This window comes from Dreissena polymorpha, chromosome 6, assembly GCF_020536995.1.
Source record: "Dreissena polymorpha isolate Duluth1 chromosome 6, UMN_Dpol_1.0, whole genome shotgun sequence".
In the NCBI taxonomy this organism is placed as follows: domain Eukaryota; kingdom Metazoa; phylum Mollusca; class Bivalvia; order Myida; family Dreissenidae; genus Dreissena; species Dreissena polymorpha.
Genome location: NC_068360.1, coordinates 77,156,030 through 77,183,529, shown reverse-complemented (window position 1 = coordinate 77,183,529; position 27,500 = coordinate 77,156,030). Strand labels below are relative to the sequence as shown.

At 33.4% G+C, this 27,500-nt stretch overlaps 2 protein-coding genes across 9 annotated transcripts in view; one reads left to right on the top strand and one right to left on the bottom strand.

Annotated features, from left to right (window-relative positions):
- The window catches only part of LOC127835447 (cholinesterase 2-like), a 16,772-nt gene extending 3,515 nt beyond the window's left edge, over positions 1-13,257 (top strand). The window contains exons 2-4 of the mRNA XM_052361886.1: positions 625-2,228; positions 7,237-7,430; positions 12,292-13,257. Of these exons, the coding sequence (XP_052217846.1) occupies positions 667-2,228; positions 7,237-7,430; positions 12,292-12,434 (1,899 nt within the window). The 5' untranslated portion in view covers positions 625-666 and the 3' untranslated portion in view covers positions 12,435-13,257. The remainder of the gene's footprint in view (positions 1-624; positions 2,229-7,236; positions 7,431-12,291) is intronic.
- Positions 1-27,500, bottom strand: part of LOC127835450 (uncharacterized) — a 354,496-nt gene that overhangs the window by 97,511 nt on the left and 229,485 nt on the right. The window lies entirely within an intron of this gene.

Sequence of the window (27,500 nt, the reverse complement as noted above, 5' to 3'; positions counted from 1 at the left end):
ATTATAATATGAAAGCACATGAAAGATGTATGTTTACCCATTTATGCCTAGCGTCTAGAAAATAGCGTCTAGCGTCTAGAAAATAGGCCTTGGCAAACAGCGTAGACCAAGATGAGACACCGCAATGCGGCGTCTCATCAGGGTCTGCGCTATTTGCTTAAAGGGATTTCTGTAAGAAATATTCTAAATAAAAAAAAATGTACTAGACATCCCTAAATAAATTGATCCAATTAAGAAGGTTGAGAGAGTCCACTAGGCATAAATGGGTTTAGTTTATTTCAGTTGCAAGTAAGTTCAGTCCGGATTGAAACTGATTATTGTATTCTAGTTGGTTCTTACAAGTACGTAGCTTCCCGTATGGGAGACCCGTTTATATCTTCTATCTGGCTAGAATGTCGTGAAAATCAAAAGTATAAACTCGAATGTAGACTTTGCCGAGTAATGCTCGTTTTACTGAATTTGTACGCCACGAAACGTAAAATAAATACCTCCGAAAGTTTCAGTGTATAAACTGTGTGCAGATTAAGAAATATACGTCTAGGTCAATTGTGATCTTTCTATTACTTAAAGGACGTATTAAGAAAAATCATTACTTTGGTAAAGTATGTTTTATTTTAATTGCAGCGCCATTGAGCAAGGGTGCCGGACGCTTGTCTTTCATCCAAAATGCAGCTCTCCATTATGCTCCGTCTCGGTTGCGACGTCGTTTGGCTGATGTTTGCAATTTGCGTCATCTCGAGAACCAAATCAGAGGGTTTCGGTCCCATCAAGCAGACAACGAAAGGGAAAGTGCAGGGGATTCGCGTGCAAGTCGGCACAACAGAGGTGGACATCTATTACGGTATCCCCTATGCAAAACCACCGCTGGGCAATCTCCGCTTCAGGCACCCGATCCCCGATGACCACTGGACGGGTGTGCTCGACGCGAAGGAGCGCCCGAACGCCTGTTTTCAGCCTACGTCAGACCATGTTTTTCCAAATTTTGAAGGATCTAAAGTCTGGAATCCAAACACCAATATCAGTGAGGATTGTTTGTATCTTAACGTCTACGTGCCGCAGACACCGAATAACGAACATTCGGTTTACGGTAAAGACGTCATGGTGTGGATCTTTGGCGGCGGCTTCTACTCTGGCTCAGCAGTGCTGGACGTGTATGAAGGACGCTACCTTGCGGCGGAAAACGACGTCATAATTGTGAGTATACAGTATCGAGTGGGGTCGCTCGGGTTTCTGGCGATGTACCACCCGGAAGCGCCAGGAAACGCCGGTTTGTTTGATCAAGTGCTTGCTTTAGATTGGGTGCAACAGAATATTTATTACTTCGGCGGCAACCCGCGCTCTGTGACGTTGTTTGGCGAGAGCGCGGGCGCTGTTAGTGTTGGAATGCATATGCTTTCTCCTCTAAGTCGGGGGAAGTTCCACAGGGTTATTTTACAGAGTGGGTCGCCCAACGCCGCATGGGCGATTCTCTCGGATAAGGAAGCTAAGAATAGATCAAGGAAACTCGCAAAGAGCCTTAACTGCGGCAATTTCCTTGAAGTACCGGACATTATAGAATGTCTTCGAGGTGTGCCGGCGTTAACTATAATAGAACACGACTGGGAAGTTATCACTTCTGGCGTTGTAAGGTTCCCCTTTGTTCCCATAGTTGACGGGTCCTTCTTAACGGAGGCGCCTGAAAAATCTATCAAATCCAAAAATTTCAAAAAATGTCCAGTTTTATTGGGTCACAATACAAACGAGGCATTTTACTGGCTCTTATACTACGGCCACGGAACCTACTTTCATAAACACACGGTGCCCGAAATAACGCAAAACGCATTCGATCGCCTAATAGACGATTTGTTTTTCTATCATCCATATTACCCGAAAGAACTTAACTCCTTCGGCAAGGATGCGATTAAGTTCCAGTACCGAAATTGGGTCAATCCAAATGACCAGGCGATGAACGCCTGGCAATTGGACATGGCGGTGGGAGACTTCAACTTCATCTGCCCCACCGTGGACTTTGCACGCTTTACTTCTGAGGCCGGAAGTAACGTATACTATTACGTGTTCGAGCACCGCTCTAGCGTTCACCACTGGCCAGATTGGATGGGCGTGCTGCACGGAGACGAGATCAACTTCGTGTTCGGCGAGCCGGAGAACAAAACTAAGGGCTACACACCCGAGGAGGTTATATTCTCGCGGAAAATGATGCGATATTGGACCAATTTTGCAAAAACTGGGTAAGCATTTAATTGTTATATTATATGTGAAAATGTATATGGAGACTTTTCTCTGTATAAAACCTTTAAAACATGTGCAGTGATAACGTAAGGTGTGTTTTATTATAAACGAACCAATATTTTTAAAATCACGTGTGCGTATTTTATATGTATTGTAATTTACACCAATAATCATTTGCTACAATAAACTATGTTTATTTGTGCAATTACGTTGAGCGAAAATCATATGTGTTTAACAGATCTTATACAAATAACACTCTAATCTTCAATCTAATCTAATGTATTCCAAAACCAAGGTAATAGCTGCTGTTACATAACGAATTAAGCTGCACGCCTGCTAAAATAAGGCAGTTATTGAATAATTAGAAATAAATCCGACATACACGTACGAGATTTTATTTACTGCGGAGCCACAGTTATGAAAGGCAAGTAGCTGTAGTAAAATATCTAGACGATTGACATTCCCTGAAAATAAACTGCTTAAACTATATATAAATCTTGTTTCATCTTCACAAGTAAAATTTTGTTTGGAAAATTGATTTTATTTTAACCTATTTATGCCTAGCGTCTAGAATAAAAGGCCTTTACAAACAGCGTAGACCCAAATGAGACGCCGCATGATGCCACGCCTCATCAGGGTCTGCGCTGTTTGCTTAAAGGAAAGAAATGTAACTTATATTCTAAATATAGAAATAAATATACTAGACACCCCTAATTTTGGAAATAGACTGATCCAATTTTGCAGGATAGGCGAGTCCAATAGGCATAAATGGGTTAATATTACCGCGTAATATGCAGTGCATTGAGTAAGGAAGAAAGATTAGCAGGATATTACATCGTTTTTTTCCCAAATAATATGCACGCTAATGTTAATAATGTGCCGATTTAATAATTTTGACTGCAGATACAGCAACATATTTACTTTTAAATGTACACTATTAAAATGCTAATACTTAACTCGTACGTATGTATGTTAACTTGCATTATATGAAAAATTATATGAAAAATACTTATTCACATATTTCCGTAGTTTTGAAAATTGCATTCAAGGAATTTATTAATAATACTGTAATATTTTAATAGATTTAACAATTATGAAAGCACTTCCAATATATACAAGCACATTCGTTGAATTGATATCCCCCGCCAAGTTTAAAGTTTTATGACAGATGGACGGACGGACGGAATGACGGACGGATGGAATGAACGACGAACTGACGGACAACGCAAATAATGTATCCCTCCGTCTTTGGCAAATATTTAGCTAATAACACGCTTAACTTGAACTATTTAAACAGATTTGTGTAGATTTGAAACATGAAATTAACTGATTTTACTATTAATACTGTTATATTTGGAATAGTTAAGTACTTCGAGCGAAACAAAATGTGCATTGCATCAAGTTTGAATCCGATACTCCTGAAAGCAGAAGTTAACTCGCTACCACTTCACCAAGCAGGCATTTGTACCTGATATAAAATATAATCCTAACCCTATCCGCTATGTAGGTTGCACACTTTGTTGCTTTAATGTCACTGAAAAGTTTGTTTTCTAGATAAATAATTATTTTACTATATTATTTATAATTAATGATTATTAAAAAAAAATACGTTAAATGCATTTCATAGTCAGATGGGCTATTTGCCGATTTAAAAACACTGCATAAAGTCTTGTTATTTTTATGACAATTTCGTAAGTTTTTATTTTGACAGCCCTTGGACAAAGTATAATATGGACAAGTTTTTTTACATATTTTATATACATTCCTAAATATTTTACCAAATCATGCATATTCCCTTCAAACAAACAAGCATTATGCTCAGTATTGCGCACGAACAGCGTTTTAAAACATGATGCCGAATACATTAAAGACGCTTATTGGAATACATAATCCAGTGCTCTTTAATAAAAGCATTGCGTTTTTGACATATTGAGAATTTTCTACACCTGCATCCCAAGTTTCTGCAACAAAGTGTGTCGCAAAATAACAAATACATATTGTCCTGTTTCCGATTCCGGCCGATTTTTCGGTCGAAATTTCTTTGGTTTCAATATTCTTATATGATATTTGTATTTTTATTTCGAAAATATTTCAATGCCTATGAATAAATTTTATTTATATTTACTCTACCTAACATTACAACAATTCGCAGCTTATTTATGCATGACGTCATATAAGTCGATTTAAAAGCATAAACGACGGTTTTGTAATTTCAAGCATATTTCTAGTTTGTATCTAAATTCTGGTTTAATTCCTAAATGGAAAATTGATCTTTCATTAACATTAGCCGACGTAGCCATTTTTATTCGTATCGAGACAGGAAACTCAAGTATTTCATGGAATAAGTGTTGCAAAAAAATGAGCGCGCACGCCATATTAGAAGATTAGTACAAAACATTGTATAAACTCAATTGAGATTCATACGAAAGTGTCTGATAAAGTTACCCCTCCCGTGTAAAATATCAGACAAATAAATAACTTCTTGAATGCATTATTATTCACAAATTCTTCGCAACTACCAAATCTAGGGATGGCTTTATTACCACTATCATGATAAGTAAATTGCACGCAGCATAGTTTGCAAGCATTGTTGACGTAAATGCGAAAATAGGGGAAAGAGAAAGAAGATTTAGGCTGCACTCAAGTAAATTATAGGTTACTTCACTGTATATATTTAACATTAATAGAGTTCACGAAGTTTTTTTCTGAATGGAAGAAAGTCGTGCGCTGATATTGGAGTTGTGTAAGACTGACATTGTATGGAAAATTAGCATCTTGATTTACGGGATCTTTATGATAGTGTTAGAATTGCGGGTAGTTTTGTTATAACGATGCATTCTGTTATAATGCAGTCAATACCATGCGATTTATACACGCAGTAGGTTGGAACAAGCACTGTTTATTAAAAAAAAATTATCGTCGCAGAAATGTGCTAAATTTTGATAATTTATGAAATTTGATTACTGGTAAGCAATTTACAATAAAATGCATGTGTTGTAAGTAAATGCTAAAATTAACACGAAAAACAGCGTGTCACTTTCAATTCGTATACAAATATATTATTTTAATATATAAGCATGTGCGTAAAGTGTCGTCCCAGATTACCCAGTGCAGTCCGCTCAGGCTAATAAGGGACGACACTTTTTTGAAACGTAAAAACCCAATAAAAACGGAAAGTGTTGTCCCTGATAAGCCTGTGCGGACTTCACAGGCTAATATGGGACGAAACTTTACGCACAATCACTAAACCCCCATTTTAAAGAGCACGACCCATATATATATATTAGTATTAGTTGCCCATGGACCAAATACAAACCATTTATGTCCTCATTATATGTTCAAGACGTCTCACTAGCTAAGAATACATATTCTCTTGTATACATATATTTTGTGAAGGCGGGTATATCATATTGTTGATATAATGAGCACTTTTGTATACACACAAGTACAAAGGGCTCAAACATGTAAAAAAACAACAGAGTTTTATAGTTTGTATTTGAAAAATAAATAAATGTAACATCTTCAACTCCAAATGCGGGACTGGAACAAACACCGCTGACCGACGTATGTCCCTATGATTCTATCTCATAGTAAAGATTGACAGTTTAAGATGATATAACACCTATATGACTAGAAATCGGGCGACTTTGGTTTTATACACAGATTTCCAAAAGTTTGGACATTCCAAAATAAATATATGGTATTAGCTGTAGATCATGTATACCATTTCTTGCACTTTAATCTACATTAAAAAAAAACAGAATGCGCGTATTCCCGAAAGGGTTCAATGTTTTCAAAATCCCACTAACAAAGCTGATTCGTTTTAAATCGTTACAAAATAATGTGCAATATGAACTGTTGTTATTTAAAGAATGTTTACGTTTTTGGTGTATTTGGTCAGCGTTTTTTTCGTGCGTACGTATTCAATATTTTTTTCTTCACATATTTGATGATCCGGATATCACCTATAAAGGTTTTAATTTTCACGCGTCACGACAGACAGACACACAGTTAATTCAGACTTATACACAAGTACATCGTCTTCATACTAAAGTATACATATTATTTTCTGTCACGTAACTAGGTATAACAAAATAACATTACGTAACGTAAAACAGACATTTACGAATACACATACTAATAAACTATCAAAGCGTTAATTAAATTATTGAACTGAATTATTTAGAATCGCATTTCTTATCACAAGAGCTTCTTTAATATATTTACATACATTATAAATATCTGTTTTGTCACATGAAACTAATAACTTGTGGAATTCATATACAGATGGGTTTATATAAAATTTACGGCTTATACATTTTTCTCTTAAATCAGTGTAACATCGGCATATACATATAAAATGGTATTCATCTTCTAAATCCAAGTCATTACAACATAAACAATAACGTTCTTTTCGTGTTATGCTATTTTGAGCGTATCTCCCAGTTTGGATTCTCAAAGGATGTGCAGAGACTCTTAATCTTACAAAAAATAATCGCAGTCGTCTAGGAAGTAAATCAAAATATGTTTCATATTCTAAACAGCTGTTAAAACGTTATACTTATCTAACACAGTACTTTTATTAATTTTACCGTACCATTCTTGTTTAGAATTGTCAACAAGTCTACATTTTAACTCGCTAATAAAACTATTAACCTGTACAACGTTTGGATTTTCAAAAACATAACAAAATCCAAACTTATTTAATATGTTCTTGACATTTGAGACCCAGTTTCCATAACCTTTATTACAACTGCTCAAGGATTGTTTGTAAACAGTGTGCATGATATTATCATTGTTCAGAACCTTTAACAAATATTTAATAATCTTAAAAAACCTGTTTAAATACAATGGATATCTAACCAACTCTCCATAAACAGCAACATTACACGTATTTTTACTTGTAGCAAGCATTTGCAAAATTTCAAATGTATACGTTCTTAATCATCGGACTTCGTGACACTCATACTTCTGAAGCATTATTTAATAAACGCCTATCTTTTCCAGGGACCCCAACCGGCGGCCAGGTCATGTCAGTATGGACGAGTGGCCGCTATTCAACAACGTGACACGTGAACACCTTATTCTGCGGCCAGAGCTCATTAACCGCGTGGACAAGTCACGTGCTATCGGCCGCGGGTCACGGGCCAACGAATGCGCATTTTGGCGGAACTATCTCCCGGAACTGGTTTTAAAAACAGGTACAGACGAGTGTTTTTTAAAGGGCCAATTCAAAGAATTTTGGATTGATAAATATGCCGAATATTAAAGTAAATGGGCCGCATACCTAAGTGCACTCACCTGAGAACCAAAGACAAGTTATTGCTTTGACCTGGTTTGGAATTTATTATCTGCCAAATGTTACAAATAAGGCAAAAAAGAAGGCTCCCGGTTGGTCGACCATTTTTAATAGAGTCACACAAGAAACAATGTCCCGCATTTTTGCAGTAATAATGGACTGGAATTATTTGCGTACATGATAACAAACTAGTTTATTTTGAAAGTTTGTCGATGCTTGGGAAAAACATCTGACTTCCAACGTGTTATAAAGGTATTTTAAAGAAAGATTGGCCAAGAATATATTGAGTGTCAACAATATAAGATGTTTACAGGCAAAACATTAAACATCTCATAAGCAGCTTCCTATCACTCCTGAGAATAAAACTTTGATAAAAATACTCTATAACACATTCACATTTAATATCTTGTCACATAATTATAACCATTTTTTATAATTAAAAACATTTCCAATACTGAGCCATGCATATATACATATGTCCAGTCAGTCAGTCGTTTGTTTCTTCTGCAAATTACGTTTATTTGCAAAATTCAATATGTAACCTATAAGTTATTTATACATTAAATTGAGAACGAGGGACCTGTTTAGAACTCAGCTTATATATCATAAGCAGAAATGTTCTGTCCCGATGTCATAAGGATTTGACTCAAAGTTTGACTTTTAGATCGTAAATACGGTTTTACTCAACCATATAAAGAAAAGTACCCCGCCCCCTTGCGGCCAAGTTTTTCTAAAAGACCGGTGCCTTTTTTCTAACTCGGCCGAGATATTATAATAACAAACGAGCATAATCAAGTTTAATGACGATTCGAATTTAAATGTAGCACCTACAGCATTAACAAGGTTTCACTTAAGCCATGTAAAGAAAACTGCCCTAATCTTGGTGGCCATGTTTTTAACGAACTGGAACCAGTTTACAAATCAGGCCAAATGTAATTCGAACAATTGACTATGTTTCAGCAAGAGTAAGCTATAAATGTAACTGCTAGAATGATAACAAGCTTTCTCTTCAAATTAACCTATTGACCTTGTTTCTGACATCACGTGAACCAGTTTCGATTGACATATTGGCCTTGTTTTTAAAATAACGTGAACCAGATTAGATTGGCCTAATAACCTTGTTTTTGAAATAACGTGAACACGTTTAGATTGACCTATTAACCTTGCTTTTGACATCACGTGAACCAGTTTCGATTGACCTATTGACCTTTTTTTTAAATAACGTGAACCAGTTTAGATTGACATATTTACCTTGCTTTTGACATCACGTGAACCAGATTAGATTGGCCTATTGACCTTGTTGTTGAATTCACGCGAACCACTTTCGAAAACATTTTTCTTATCTTTTTACGAAAGCATGAGACTTACTTTAAACATAACATTTACATGTTGTTTTTTTAATTATATCAATTCAACGTGCTTTTCTGTGAACTGGTGCCTTTCAATCATTCACAACAGTTCCATATTGTACTGTGCTACCTGTGAACTAATAACCGTTTCCACTTAACAAGTAAACCAATTGTATGACAGTTTTCTTCGAACTTAATATTTCCTGACTTTATGAGAAACAATATCAAGTCCATACCGGTGCAATGCATATTCAATGAAATATATAGTAATATTTATGTTATGTTAAATCACATTATTTTTAACTTACAGAATCGGATGCGACTTAACACAATACTTTATTATACAATTTAATCACATGTTCATGTATATATACATCTACCATCTTCCTAGTTAGAGTTTGTGCTAACAATTCTAATAACACCTTAGCTATATTATGACTAGCAAACACACTCATTATTAAAATCAAAAGACGATGTGTATACAACAGTTTTCTCCTATGAACACATCGAATTAGTTCGAAGTAAGTCACGTTGATTTATTTTATAGGATATAAATAGGATACTAATAACTCATTATTCGTCAAATACAAAAAGTACAAAATTAACAAAATACTTTTAATGAATGTTTTTCTTGCAAAGATTTTTGATTATCAGCATAATTAGTAATAAAGTATTGTAATATTTCATTTGATTTGTAAAGATCGCAACAAAAAATCAGCACCTCGATATTTTCTCCCTTTTTTTGATAGGTTGGCGGCCATTTTGAAAATGGCGGCCATTTTGGAAATATTATTGGGTCAATTTTGTCTTAAATACTTAAAACTACCAATGAGCAAAGTGTGTTGCGTTATCAAAAAGTGAACAATTCCACTGAATACAAGCACCATATGTGGTGGAGGATGTGACCGCGGTTAGATGTTAAGGCAGCTTTAACATGGAATTTCCTAAATTGTTGCGGCCATCTTGGCGGCCCTCTTGAAAATGGCGCCCATCTTCAAAATTGGAGATGGGTCCATAGCTAAATTTCAATAAAATACTTAAAACTACAAATGTGCCAAGTGTTTTGCTTTTATCAAAAAGTGAACAATCATTTCACCATATGACCAAACTATTAGTTAAACAATCCGTGATGACTGACAAACCACATAAGTAAAGACTATTAAATGTATCCCTTAGTGAATTATTGATACATTTTTAAGCCAAAACATCCGAATACACATGCGTGTAAATTATAACGAACTCTAAATATTATGGTAAAGATCCAGTAATTTATTCCGGTCTTTGCAATCGATTATCCAATACAACTAAATACTCGTAAAAGTTCTTTATTACTTGCTAAACGCATTGTATTCTGTTTACTAGATTTATATCACTAGTATAACAAGATTTACCATGCGTTTATATAGAGAAACATGTTGCATCCCCAAAGTCTTTGCATTAATTATGAAACATTCTTTCCCTACGAAATTGATCCTTTAAAAACGCACTTTTTTGTGGCAATGAAACGAGGATAGTTTTCAATCGTATTTGAATTGTCAGGTTTATGTTGCTTTAAGACCGATTGACCTACTTGCCTCACACATGTGATGCATCCAATACTTAACTTGCTCTTTCTAATGCAATCGCGTGATTATAATTCCTCGGCGTGATCATATTCGTTGTTTCACAAAATGACAACAGAAATTGCAATTAAGCATATTACAATGTTACGTTTGCATGACCTACGATCAGATGACATGAATGATGGTGTCGTGCTTCTGTGAGGAGATAGGATATGTATTATAAATCTCTTGGTCCTTGATATTTATTTAGGTCAGGTAAGAAGCTAGAATGTGTGATGACTTAGACGTATCGGGTGGTGTTATCTCATAAACATGGCTTGACGTTTCAGACAAAAATGAGAAAAAATATATTTGACACAAACAGTAGAGATACAGGGTTACGTTTGCATGACCTAAGTTCAGCTGCAAGGGACAATGTTGTCGTATTTTCTTCACGAGTTTAGATATGTATTATAGACTTATTTGATTTAGTAGTTTATATTTTTAAATGTCAGTTAACAAACTAGAATGTGTTATGACTCAGGGATATGCTTATATGTTATCTTATAAACATTGTTTGACGTTTCAGAAACAATTAATTCTTTTAAAATTTTCATAAACAACAGTGTTACCGGTATGTGTGATGCAGATAATTCAGAAAGCAAAATACATTTTAAAATGTGTATCTCAGCTAAGTTTATAACGGAAATTTAAACTAATGGGTCACATATTTGTGTTGCTTAGCTCTCTAGTATTATTGTTGCAACGTGAATAAAATATTAAGATACGGAAATATATCATTCGAACAGAAACGACCGTACGTTGTTTACACCACAACTGACTGGTTTATGTGTGTTATATTTCAAGAGGCTTTTTAATGAGTACCTACCTGTGCAATCGTTTTAATGGATAAACCATGCAAAGGTGTATGTTACGGCATCGAGCATTCCGGATTATTTGATATCATCATTGTGTGTGTTTCTTTTATTCTATTGTACTTATGTGCAAAAAAGCTTCAGTATAATTATATCATATGGTGTTTGTTACTGATTTTCAAAAGACAAAAATCAGCAACATTTGACCGGATTTCTTGTTATATTGAAAACATGTAAGATAGCAACCCACTAGAGTTCGCCTAGATTACAGGCAAAACCTGCCGCCACGTGTTTTATTAATAATATGCATCATTACATGGTCTGTTTTTTTTTATAGTTTGATGCGTCTTTGCTGGCATTTTTCACACGTCTGGTATCTGGCAAATGCCAAAGGTTCATAGTGTTTATTGTAGATAATGTATCATTTGTGTGTTTTATTCACATAAATAACATGTGGGTAGCGTATACATGTTAATTATTACAATCGGATAGTAAAGTAACGGAAAGCACAAATAATATTTGAAAAAAAAAACAACATACAACAAAAACACACAATATAATGGGGTAAAATTTATGCATATGAACCTCTCACGGCATACTCTATCTGTATAAAACAGTCAATATATCATATTGATACCTTTAGCATATGCTATTATATAGCCCTCTTGTTATCTTCGTGTACTAAAATGCATGCTGTTATTTATTTATATGTATGTTAACGACGATGAGCTTCATATTCCTAATTCAAAAATTAACTATTCTGTTCTGTTCTGTTCTGTTCTGTTCTGTTCTGTTATCTATCATCACAACTTGTTGAGTTCTATGTGCAACTTCTTTATATCTTTTATCGTAATTACTATAGATGAATTAATGTAATTAAATAGCAATTACACTTTCCGGAGCATAAATACCATAAGCTTCAATTAGGCTAATATACTTTTATATTTTTGGTGGCGCATTCGTTATTTCACTTAATAATATTTACTTCTGTTTTATAGCGGACATGTCGCAGATGGAAGTTGAATGGAAAATGCAGTTCAACGAATGGAGTACGAAATACATCGTAGAGTGGAAAACACAGTTCGACAGTTTCTTGTTGGACAATGGTCTGAAAAAGTCCGAAAGATGTCCATCGCCTTGAAATAATTCAGTTCTCAGAAGCTAGCATATGTCGATGTTATAAAATGTGATATAACATAAGTCAGAATATTGACATAATAGATTATCCTCACGCCAATATGTGGGGTGAAAACCTTCAGTGATATAAGCCAGTATGAATGTCTTAGCGATTCAAGCAATACTGATTGACATGACAATCAACTCATTTTACCGCCTTGACCTATATCACGTCATCGTGTGAGATGGCATAAAACAAGTTAAACTCTATGGACCACGGTGGTTCTATTAGGTGTTTACTGGTAAATAAAAAAGTTACATTTGTTATGATAATGGTTTAATATTTCCGCGATTGGTTAAGAACGTTTTGTTTGCAACAGTGACAACAAATGACACCCTACACGTGTAGTAAATAAAACATATATATCAGTTGGATATACATGCGGAGTGAGCAAATGGCAATATTGACGGCAATCCGCATATTGAAATAACATGTGAAACGAACATTGTCAGAATACAGCCGATGAAATGTTTACAGAAAAAAGCTATACACCAATCTGTATTTTGTGATATCAATCTTAAATTCCTCGTACGTCTCCTTTCTGATTGAGTGACATGATACGTTTCTAGAAAAAAAGGCATATGAAAAAGAGCTAAAATAAAAACAAGGACGCTTTAGCATGATTCGTTTTAATTCTCCCGGCTTCACCGCTGATTGGTAATCAAAACAAAACACTGTGCACAAGCTCAGGCTTTGGAACATATTGATAAACGCGTTTTATAGCAAAAGAAATACCTTAAATAAAAAATGTACGTAGACGTGTTATAAAATAAAAGATTTTAAAGGATTTACCAAATTATTGGAAAATATCTTCACAATGGTCTGTGCTTATCACCTATTTTCCTTTTTAGCAGCACCCGGTACTTTTCGTGATACTTGATATTTCCCTTATATAGACGCGTTTTAAACCATTCTTATTTTTTCTGAATTATTTAATTTCTTTCAAATTGAACAATGAAACAAAAGTTTGCAAAATGCCAATGTTCAGGAACATGCCCGTAAGAGTCGGTCTATGTCTTAAGTTTAAAGAACACACATTTAGCCTAATTTAATAACTCTAAAGACAACCTATTACATAGGGCATTATGCCAGCATATATACGTGTGTTTGGAAAATCAACGTTCTTATGCGGGATGCATTTACATCATCGTGTAGGTTTTGTGACATTTAAACTGTCACGCGTTGAAACAGCATTATAACAGTTTTAATGGCATTGCATATGCCATATGAGAGACAAACTTGTCATTACAAATATATAGTGAGTCGTTTGATGAACGTCTGAATGCTTGTAATTTGTGAAAAGTTCAAGAAATTTTGTACCCAAGTTTACAACATTTATTTGTGTTAAAAGCAAAAGTCTTCGAATGCATGCTCTTATTCAAACACTTTGATTAGGTACACGTGTTATATAAATAAAACTTCGCATTGTTTCATGTAACATTATCAAGGAAATATTTGCGATGGTAATACAGATAGTACCAAACTAAATCAATATAGTCAAAATGTATTGGATATAGAAGTATGTGTTGCTTTAAATTATAAGGTATCAAATTTAAACAAAGAGCAACTCCACCTCACTAGCAGAACTGAAATCTGACTACAAGGTCTTTTATTAAGAGCAAGTAACCGATTTTCAAACAGTTTTACACAACAAAGCCGGATAAGACACATCATAAACCACTGAAAATTGGAAACACCTCCTTGTGAATGTCAGAATGCAATTCATTTTGGTTTAACCGTGGTTTTATTAAGCTCAAATCAATACACTTGGCCTCGTAAGAAAGCAAGTTCAAAAGAAAATTTAAATACCTTTATTACAAACAATAGTTTATAATTTCTCCAAAAATGATTCAACAGAAACTTACAAATAGTTGACATATTAAGTTTTTGATAAATGTTCTCGGGGTATGTGTCGTGTTGAGAAAAAACGTGTAAACTCGTAAACGGTTATTTTAAGAAAATACACAGCATAAAACTTATCTTGTACAATATCAACAGACATTATACAGAAATCATAAATTCAACATTCATCGTTTATCTACTTATTTGGACGTATTTTATATTTAAATATGTATGTTTGCAACAAAAGTGTATTTACAACAACTCACCGTGATAAAATCGACAATACTTGCACATTAATTAGAATAAACACTCTGAAACATTTAATCTCTTTTGGAAAGAAAATACATGTTTCAAAGTTGAAACCAATGATGTAATAAAATAAGAATTAGATGAAAACAATCAAAATTTACGAAGATTCATGTGCGTGTGTGAAAAACAATACAAGGCCGTTTCTCGAATAAATTTGTGGAAATATCTATGCTGGATAACAAACAATGTAGCACTCGATGTAATATGTAGAGGATATTTTTGTGGTTTGTTGGAATATTGATTTTTATTCATGATTGATCATATTTTTTTTCGATGGTCACGAGTGAATTAAAATCGACATTCTATCAAGAGTTCGCAAAAGTTCGCTCTATAAGATGCTTACAAATGATTATTTTTGTATTTTTGCTGAAATAAATATGTCTTAACGCCATGAAAAACGACGTAAGTACACAGTATGAGTGTGGAAATTATCGATACATTTCACTGTTAATTTTTACTGTTTGAAACAGTGAATTATCATTTTAATTCACTGATATTTTTCTATAAACCACCGGAAAGCATAAAATAAATATAATATATGTTTCGAACAAGTTAATAAGTCATGCTTGCCATTTTGATAAGGTTTTCATTAAGTTTAAAAAGTCAGTTAGCATAGTTTAACAACCTCTTTTGTAGGCATTTAGAAATGTTCTATACAATTAGAAACTGTGCGATTATTAAGGGAAACCACAGCAATTTTTTAAGTATTGCATTAACATGAATACCCTTGCATTCTTATTATAAAAATATGTTGCTGTTAAATGCGAAAATAAATTTTAAAGAATGTATCAGTGTAACATTCATATGATACATAAAATAGTTATATTTAGACAAATGGAGTAAGCTTGGCATTTTACAAAGAAGACGTTTTTATATGGTGAAAAATTGTCACGACCTTCATTTTGTTCATCGTGCTTATTTATGTTTTAGTTGATTAACACAGTTTACGTTTAAAGCAGACACGTATTTTTGACTCAGGTTACATCGTTTATGTCATTGAGCATGATTTATTCTTTGGAACATTGACTTTTTATTTTGTTGAACTGGTGTGTGTATTTTTTTTTACATTTTTGGGTCTTTTTTACGCAAAGTTATTCATCGTCATCACGTTTGTATTGCATTATACTATTCGTTATACATACAATGTTATGTATATTGATAACATGTATTGCTTCTTTTAATACAAAACAGGAATCCTGCAAAAAAGAAGATACAAGTATGACCCATGCATTGATATGAATAAAAAAGCACATATCTTTGCATTGTTGTCATAAAATACTGACATTAGTAACAACCACACCAACCGCAAATAATTATATTCAAGCGATTACTGAATGAAATATATTTTTCTTCTGTACACATGTACACATTGTAAACTGTAAATTGATCCTTTGATACACACACACACACACACATAAATATATAAATATATATATATATATATATATATATATATATATATATTGATATACATGTATAAATGTATGTATTTCAAGGGAGATAATTATAAGTCACAACAACGTTACTAGATACTCGTTCACAGTCGATTATTTATATATATGGAGAAAGATAGGAACATGTATGTCTGTGTGTATGTCTGTGTATCTGGTTGTTCACACATATCTTTCTCCATATATATATATATATATATATATATATATATATATATATATATATATATATATATATATATATATATATATATATATATATCTGCTATTAAATTCATATGTGTTGCCTTACAGATTGCGAAAAATATGCAATGTTCATGTTTTTGTTCTCGATCTTACCTTACTCATATCCTCGTGTAAGTGTTTTGTCATATGATGATTTTCTCAGCTGCCATTTGAGATAACTATACACAATGCGTGGTTGTCATGTATACGGTTAAGTCTTCATCGGCAAGTCTTCAAAGGTCTTCCTGCAACTGTTGTTTTATCAAAATTGATCATAGGCCAGCTATAGATAGGCCCCCACCCTCAACAATAAACTAATTATAACTAAACACGCAAAATAAAAACTACTATTAATCTTTTTACCAAGACAGGTGTACTTACTTTTTTTATACAGAATACCCATATTTGTCGGAAAAAAATCAACAGAATGATTTGTTTGGTAAATAATCATAAAGTGTTCCCATGCTGAAACTTTCTCTATGGATATTAGATGCTATTTTGGCATTGACCTTATGATAAGATTCGCGCAAACATCTGTTTAAACATTTACATAGTTTAACTTTGACGGACATGATTTGTGTGAGCCTGCATTTACTGGCCAATGGTATATGACAGAGTTAAGCACACGAAGCCGCTGCTGTCAGCCGGACAGCAGGATTATCAACAATGGTTCAACATTGGGCATGCGATGCGCCGGAGACTCCGGATCTGTGTTATAGTTGCTATAATGGAGTATATATACGACTACTTAAAGAAGAAATTACCACATTATATTAGTATTATATCGAATCGTATGATTGCTCAATTAAAAGACTTAAGGTGGAATATAACATTATATAACATAACATTACTTGAACAAAAGTTATTAAGTTTTCATATTTTCAGTATACATTCGGTAATAAATTGTACTGGGTATGTCTACCAGGTAACTACCATTTCACTATAAACAACGCCAGTAGCTTGATCATCATCGTCACGTGGTAAACCCAGGAATCCAAATTGTGCATGCGAAGTGAATTGTATATATTATATATATATATAATCATTAATCTACTTAATTTATAGTGTATATATCGTTATGTCACGTATTTTCGCAATGTAATTTCGAATTCACATAGTGAAATTTTTTTACCGAACACACTAAAAATATGAACTTTTTTCAAGTCATGTAATATGCCAGTCGTGATATTTTAATCAATATATACTAACAATTGTAAAAAATACGGCATATTAGAACTTTTCTTTTTTTGCCATTCGTGGTTGACAGTCCCTTCAAAGATTCAAGCGTCAATATTTAATACTTTTATTTATTTGGCGTGTTTGATATGTATTCAACTTCGATGATGATAATAGCCACATAATTATGAGGAAATAGATTTCGGTAACCTTTTTCTTCATACAGGTTAACGTTGATGTTTAGTCCAAAACCTAAATTCAATAACATTATGAGTGATTACAGTATGAAGCATTAGCCATTTCCCCAGTACTTCAACCCTTTTGCTAGAGTTTTAAAATGCAAGTTCAACAAACGCCGAAGTTCTTGAACATGCTTGACCAATAGTTAAGAACATCATATCGGACAATATTTATTAACTTAAATAAGACGGTACTAATAAGCGTGTGTGTGTGAAAGATCACTTGACAAACGACTTGTGTACATATTTGCAATGGCCCGTTACCAGTTCACTCACCGAACTTTTACGCACCGGATTGACTATTATAACATGTAGATAGTTACGTTAACCATGTATGCAGAATAGAGTTATTTTCCTTTAAATCAAACTGTAATCATACTTACAGCTGTGTGCAAAGGTTAAACACATCAATTGGTTTGTTTATTAATGCGAAGCAGTACCAAACACGAGACAACTGTGTCTCCATTGGGCATTTTCTTTTGCTTCAGTAAACACATAAAAAAATTAACAAATTTACCTCGTGGATGACTTATCAATGGTTTAGTGTTCGCGGATGACTTATCAATGGTTTATTGTTAAAATTTATTAGCTGTTTACACCACTGGTAATAGTGGCTGACTGATTCCTCAATATTTTATAAGTAAAGAGCCATGTAACATAAAAATGACTTAATGTGGAGGTCTTAAGCAAACACACTGCTTTTATAAACAAATATATATAATAAACGATATTGAATTAAACTATTGGAAGTTACTGATTTGATTATCTCATGATTTATTAAAGAACTGAAATACGTTATGCGCAAATATTTATATAAAAAATCGAAAATTTTGGCAGAAACCAAGTATATTTGACCTACCTTAAGCAACACTTTTACTTCCTTTAAAATAAGTGTGAAATTAAGAAATATGTTTTACCAAAGCAGAGTAAGCTATTGTACATTTAATTTAGAATCGTCCAACCTGCAACACATAATAGTAAAATAGCAGACAAGGTTTGTTTAAAAAATCACAAAAGGGTTTTGTCAGTTATTATCCCCCCCCCCCCCCTACGAACAAGAGGGGTATATCGTTTTGCTGGATGTCGGTCTGTCGGTCTGTCGGTAGGTAGACCAGTTCGTTTCCGATCAATAACTCGTCAACAAATTGACCGATTAACTTGATACTTCCCATGTGCATTGGCCTTGGACAGTAGATCACCCTTTTGAAATTGGAGTCACAAATTCAAAGGTCAAGGTTACTGTGAAATTAAGTACATGTCTCCGATCGCGCAGCTCTTATTTATTCTTAATTATATCAAAGGAAGTAATTGTAATATTCAAAACAGATATTCAAATACTACGCAACACAATTGTAACTGATTTTACTTATTAAAAAATGTATTGCACTATTAAGTTGCGATGAAACTAGCTAACACAGATTCCTTTAATGCTATCAAAATCTCGCATTTAAACGAAATTAATATAAAAACTTATTGCAACGCTGAAAAATTCCACTCATCAAAGAATCAATCGAAAACAAAACCGTAGCACACAGTTAAAATACTTGAAATATTGTTTACATCCGAAACGTATAGATTGGTTTGATGACACTATTTAAAATTCAAAAGAGTATTCATACCAAATAATACACGGCAAGCTTACTTCAATGGCAACTAAAATCGAATGCTTAATACAAAATAAAATTCGATATGCACTTGTCAGAGCGATTTATTGTATTCCTATTTAAATTGACAATTGTGCGTGACACGTGACAAGCACGCACAGAAGAATACGTGTTAGATTCGTTTGATGCTAACTTTTTGTTTTAATAGTTAACTGTAGAAAAAACACGTGTGAATTAGTGTCCGGCAAATCCAGAAAGTCTTATTTTTTTCACAGAAATTACGTCACACTAGATACGTTACAAATTGCGTATTCATTTGAATGAAACCAAAATATGGAAAACTGTTTCGGTTATATTTTGTTAAGTTAAAGGAGAACAGACATGGTTAAAAAAAGCTGAAACATTCCAATTTTATGGGAGATAATAATGTGTTAAAGCATTTCCACGCCATAGTTCGCTTAAAACCATCGCATTCAGCGAGTATTCAGCCGATAATCATGCCGAATTTCACACTTTGCGATCGAGTCAACATTTTTGCTCAAACCGGAAGTGACGTAGTCGTGAGACAACTTTCTTCCAATTCACAACAAAAGACTCGCTATCAGCGAGTGTCATTTTAAAGTTCGAAAAATAACGACCAGTTTTTGTATATACATACAGGTCAGCATTATTTAATGAAGTTCATTATTGAATTATAATAAAATCAAGACGGTTTTATAAATGACACTTATTAAACTGATCAATTTAGTTTTAACTAGAAACTTATCGTTGTACGAATGCACGTCCAAATTAACCGTTCAACTTTTAACACTTCAATAACGTTGTCAACATGAATAATGTTAATTTGAAATGTATAGTTCTTACAATGGTCACGTCATTTAAAACGGAATAATCGAGATTATTCGTTTCGTTTCTTTTGATCATATCCTGACATGTTCATTTTGTTGAAACCCGATGTGGTCTCTGCACACGATTTTTTTATTTATGGTAAATTGAACTCGTTATTGATGCCATTCACTTATGAGATTTACCTCAGTTCTGCTCTCTTTATTAATAATTTGTCTTCATAAGTAATTTTGTTTTGATTTCATATTAATATTACGGAATTTAATTGTTATATAGTACATAAAATAACACGAGCGTGGTGAATTTATATTTATATCATAACGGAGAAGCACCATGTCAAATTAAAACTTTCGATATTATTGAAATGGATTATACAATACTTTATATGTAACACAACTTTATTGCAACATTTAGAATTAAATTATCACTGACACAACACAACAAAGTGTACCATAACACCCTTACCATAACACCAAGTTAAAGCAAACTGAAGGGATTTACTGCAGAAGATTTACCAGCACAATGTTGCAATACAACTTTATTCGGAGAGTCAACTTGAGTACCCTGAACAAAATCACTATTAACACGTATTTTAATAAGCAATACTAAATACTAAGTACTAAATGGCCAAAACATGTTAAAACAAGCAAATTCGTTGAATTGATATCCCCCGCCAATATGCTTCTGGACATAAAAGTGTTATATTTGACACTCATAAAAGCATTTTTTTCAAGATACAAAGGGCCATAACTCCGTTATAATTAACAGATTGTGTACAATGCCATTTGGCGCGCATCATCCTCTTATCCATATATATACTCATACCAAGTTTCAAAGAAATCCGCCAAAGCACTTCCAAGATATGGCTTCGGGCACAAAAGTGCCAGACGGACGGACGGAAAGACGGACAATGCCAAAACAATATCCCTCCGCTATGGCAGGGGGATAATAAAAGTGGAGACATGAAATATATTATACTAACACTTTAACACACTATGGGCAGTGCTTTGTTGAACAACTTTATCAATTACTGTTATATTTCCATCAACTGGTAGTTGTTATGAAAATATATTTATCAAAATAATACATTCACATGATTTCACAATTCATCGAAGTTGCTATGATAATTTGAAGCAAAACATGATCAGTCCTCCAGCAAGGATTTGAAAAGATCAGGGGGGCTTATTTGTTAAAAGGCACTTAAGCACGCATGTTCATATTATCCCTGTGCCATATATTCTGAAAGAAAGGGGCACAATGAATGTGCGAAAAGTGTCGACCCAGATGAGCCTGTGCAGTTCGCACAAGCTAAGCAGGGACAACACTTTCTGCATATATACATCTTAATGGAGTACTACCGAGCAGATTTCTAAAAGGTTACTCTTATTTCTTGCCTTTCTCAAGCTTGCTTAGAGCAAACATATTTTCCCTTTACAGATCCCTTTACAGATCTTTTTACATTTGCTGGCGTTTTTATTTTATTGAAAATGGGAGTGTTGAGTGGATCGACCAAAACTCAAATGCTAATTATATATGTCAAGAAAGATACATGAAGTATATTTCGTGAAACTACGCAATGACATATGTGGGATCGTTAAATCAAATTTGCGACAACTATTTGACCGATACCGATAATTCATTAAGTTTTAATCAACTTCTTTGGCTTGGTTATAGACATTACATGGTCGGTGCCGCTTTGGAGAAAGTTTATCCGCCGAGGCTTAGAAAAAGAAAATAGGGCGAGCTTTAGCGAGCCCTATTTTTCTTTCTCGGACCGAATCGGATGAACTTTCTCCATCTCAGCACCAGCCATGTATTCGATTTATCCTGCTTCATGCCGTGGACACATTTTATCAAAGAAATAATTATTTGACATAACAGTATAATTATTCTGGTCGGGCCTCCTACATGTACACAACATTCCTGATGACCGAATAACTACCGATTGTGTCACGTACAAAGTAGTTCCACTTTAAACTTTTCATTTTAATACTTTTCTATTGAAAATTTCAAAAGAAATTTAAAACGAATAGAGAATGTAATATTTTGCTTGGTGGAAATTGAACAAATAAATGCAGCAGCAAAGCAAAAACTCAATTGTATTAACCTCAATGACAACTTTAATCCATTGCTTATAACAATAAAGATAAACACATCCATTTTTTGTTCTTCCATCCCTTTGTCGAAATCCATTTTATGTTCTTCCATCCCGTTATCGAAATATATTTTAAAGCGAGATTATACGATTTGGTTAAATATTTATGAATTTATATAATATGTAAAAATTATTATACATATATTTCAATATAAATTAAAATAAAAGTTAAGAAGAACATGTGTCGAAAATTGCGATGTAAGCCATAGATTTAATTATGAAATCAAAATGTCTGTACAGTCGAATTCGTCAGCATGTATGTCATGCATATACGATGTGAATCTAAATTTAGTTTAACGGTTCATTTTAAATTCCTACAACGATATATATTCATACGACACTCGAACACTAACTCCGATCCTAATTAAAAGACGAATGCTTCAGTTATTGTAGGAAAAAATGTACAAATATCTTCGTCACAATCGGCTCGGGGCGCTAATTTGCCTATGCTGCATGAAATTTGTCATCAATGTATATTTTTTGCCTATTTTGTGTTATTGTAACATATTTTTATCAATATATTACAATTTAACACATATAAAAATCGTATAGTCTCGCTTTAAACCACACTATTTTTAATAGCATTTGTAGCGTATGCTAACCACTCTGACCCAAAACCCGATTAACGAAATCGTAATCCTGTCGTAGCGAATAATTTCATTCCTATCGAAATTAACAGTTAGAAATGACAAACACACAATCTTAAATACGTTTTGGATGTGTGCGATGCTTTAAAAAAATACTGTTAAAACCGCCACGTCAAAATTGTTGTCCCTTAATTCCTGAGAGAAACTAGATAGTATGTTTCGTCTGAGAAATGACGTCACACTAGATACGTAATAAATTACGTTATCAAGTAGATCTAAATGAAAATGATAAAAACGGAAAGCTGGTTCGGTAATAGATTGTAAAGAAGAAAAAATGAAGATATGTAGATGATATCCGAAGACAGGGGTGCGTTGGGTGCGTTCGCACCCAATATTTTTTGACGAGTAAATAAAATTGTTCTATAAGTTGAAGCCAACTTTAATCGACGCAAAAGCGGTTACTTCTCTTTTCCCCTGAATGCAGCGAGTCTTCGTTGCTACGCGTTACAATAATGTTGAAGTCAATAGGCTCACCATAAAATTTATTTCTCGATGAAGTCATTTCCAAGATAGCTAGCTCCACATACAGAACTTTCCACAATGTTTTTATTATGTCAAACTTGACACTTTAAAATATGTCCTACCCTTAAACAGTTGTTAAAATGAATTTTAAACGTTATAACATATGATCGGGTGAACGTTAACGTTTAATGTTCATTAACTGTGCCGGATCCTGAGCATAATGGGCAAATAAGTCCATCTTTTTGTTTAGGACTTTGATGCTATAGGGGCAGCAGTTTGTGATCAAAGGGTCTTTATGAGGCCTTATTTTTGTTATATGTTTTTGAAATTCGTTTAGAAATAGATAACTTATTGGTTAAAACTAGTTGAAAAAAACTATAAGTAACCAGTTATACCATTTTTATTTCTGTTTAGTTTTGATGCAGATTAGAGAAGACCAAGTTTTGTTAATCAGTGTTTGTTGTACAATGCACTATTAGCACGTTTAGAGCAATGCTAGGCCTCTGGTACTATCCATAGAAGCAGACAATTGTTTTGAGAAAAAGTCAAATATTTCCTTTCGATTTGCTTGATTTAAGAATGGTAGATTTTTGAATGGTAAAATACACCAATTGTATAAAGATTCCCAGATTCCAATAAATAATGATATTCTATACTGTTCTTTTTGTTGATTTTACATTGTATTATTTTGTTGTTGCAAATGTAAGCAACGTGTGTGGGCGCATACTAGTATCAGGTGAAACACCGTATAAAATAGTGTATTTCCGTGACTGATCGGAAAAGGTGGTTATTGATAAACGGTAGTGGGGAATTCATGTATTGTATATCATATTCATTTCTATCAGTCACTGAGAATGGTCAATGAAAGAGAAATTTCATATAAAAATGCTCTATAACTTTAGTCTCTAAATACAGATAAAAAGTCACCAGAATGCAGGATTTTACGTTTCATTTTCAAATTTTCCAGGGAAAATTCGCACCCCCTTTTCAAAACCCTGCCTACGGGCCTGTAGATCTAATATAACGATAACATTCATGATGCGTCCCAATAAATTTCAAAGGTCAAATGTTAGAAAATGTTTATCGGCGCGTAGGATTACATACTTTCGGTAGATCGCGGCACGCGATGTACTTCCGGATATCAATTAGTTTATTCGACCCTGCTTTATTAGGTCAATGTTTGCAAAAGAGGCAGGATAAACGTCTCTTCATGGCATAGGAGAACTTTTATTTTCGACAAATACATATACATATTTACACAGTTGAAATATAAGCCGTTATGGTCCTTGTTCAACATATATCATATCATTTATATATTCATAATACATGATGTTGCATAAAAAACGTTATGGTTGAATAAACGATAATGTTCTGATACAAATACTACAAATCGCGTCCACTCGAGATTCAAAATCAATTTTCTAAACAAACATACAGTACAATAATTCTAATGTGATGAGACTTGAATAGACCTATATTTATGTAACATTCACATAACATGATGTAATATTCATATTTTATTACGAAAACATAAGTACAGTATTTCTAAGGTGATGAGACTTGAATAAACTATTTCATCAATGACCCCGTTATCATCGAAATATGGCGATTATTAGAAAAACGAGTGCAGAAAGGAAAGCTAACTCTTCCAATCATTCTCACAAAGGAACAGAAGAGTTTTCTCTCTTACTAAATGATATATTCAGTATACCCAAAACTGGTAGACTTAGTTGATATGGTTTAAGATTCGAGAATCAAAATAAAATATTGAAAATCTTAATCACGGATTGTATCCTTTTGTTGCAATATACTTTACTGAAATAATTTATCTTGTTTTATCACTACATCCAATAATGGATCCAATAATGGATCTGTCTTTTAAATGCATATGATCCTACCACACTAATATTATATAATATGTATACATCACCATGGCTTAAAAACGATCCTTATTTTATAAATCCCTGTGTGCATAGTTTAAAATTTATATGTAGTCATGTAATACACGTATGACGCTTAATACTTTGGCTTTATGGTGTCTGATAAGTATTTCTGCATATATTTGCAACGCAGAGACCCCAGTTACGCCCACAACGATTGCAATTTTGATATACGGGCAAGTGAATCAGGAAACTAATGGTGAATTATAGTTTATACTATACAATAAACGATATAAATATTAATGCATTGTATTATGTGCTTTTCTCAGTTCGAAGGCTTTGCTTACATATACAGCTAGGTTTCGTTATATTTCACACTTATCATTTGTAATCAGCTCGACAGTTTTAAACATATTTGGTCTATGACAGTAATATTGGTTAAGATATTTTCCTCGTACACTATCATATAACTTACACTCAAAAAGAAAATGAAACTCGTCCTCTAATTCATTACATTTGTTACATAGCCTTTGTTCCCTTGGCGTTCTATTCCATCTACCTGTTTCAATATTTAATCTATGTGATGACATTCGTAACTTTGTAAGAGCATTTCTATAGCATTAACATTTACATGTTTAAGATATGGTTGAAATTGGAAATTACAGAAAGTGTTATAGAATATCGCTCGAGATGAATTTTCCAATCTGCTATGCCAATCCTGTACAAATATGTCCTTAACACGTTGTTTAAAAGCACTATTAAACTGGTTATTATTTCCAACAATCTGTTGCAGCCATACATGATAGAAACCTAAGCTACACAATGTATCTTTAACAATTGAAGCCCAGTTTTGCTTACGTGGGTTATAATCATAATCATTTAACATTGTATTGTAAATACATGACACATATTTTCTATCACTACAGCCATTGAGCTTCAACCAATATTTAATAATACAAACAAGCCTCTGGGAATGTAAATCCATTCGGCCAAGATCACCATAAAATCATTTTGAGTGTTACATTTAACACCTAAGACAGACTTGCAAAACTTTGTATGCACTCTTTCAATCGGCGTTGCTCGAGCAAATCCCCAAACCTCAGCACTATAAAACAGTATTGGTTTAACTATCTTTTCAAAGAGATCTAACATATGTTCGACAGTAATATTAACGTAATTGTACAAATATTTACTGAGTTTAAATATCGCTTTAAAAGCCTGACCGGACAATGTCCCATGTGATTCCGTGAATGAACCTCCTGATGTAAATATTATACCGAGATAAGAATACTTATTCACAATTTCTATGTGGTTTCCATCATAATAAAAGTTTAGATTATTTGGAAGTCTACCACCTTTTCTAAATATAAGTACTTTGGTTTTATCTATATTCACATTTAATATCCATCTGTTACAATATGTCGATAATAAATCTATTTTTTTTTGCAGTTTTTCTGCTGAATTTGCGAAAATCACAATGTCATCTGCATACATTAACAGAAAAATCTTAAGAGTACCAATATCAACACCTTCAGCACCATTTAAGAAAAGTTTATCCTCTAGATCATTTAAATACATAGCAAAGATAAAAGGACTTAAACACTCGCCTTGACGTACTCCTAAAAGCTCTCAAACATCTCTCCTGTTTCACAATTTAGTTTAACACATGAGCGTACTTGCTTATACATAGATATGATAACGTTAAAAAGCTTGCCTCTAATACCTAATTTGCATAATTTGTACCAAATGTTTGGTCTAACCAGATAATCGAACGCTTTAGAAAAATCAAAAAAACAAAACAAAATAACTGTTGGTTTTGATTAATTATATGGGTAATTAAACCATATAATACAAAGATATTGTTCCTAGTTCCCATATCAGCCCTAAAACCAGCTTGTGCTTCTACATAAATATAGTTTTCCTCTGCCCAATGTGTAAGTCTAGTGTTTATAAGTCTTGTAAATAATTTTCCAACAACACTTAGTAATGTTATTCCTCTAAAATTCGTAACATTTGACACACAGCCTTTCTTATGGATAGGTACAATGTAGCCTTCACTCCAACATGAAGGGACATAATTACATTCTAAAATCTTATTGAACAGTTTCTCAATGCTATCAACTCATACATTTTTACCATATACTAAAAATTCATTTAAAATACAATCGGGCCCTGCACTTCGCCGTAACTTTAG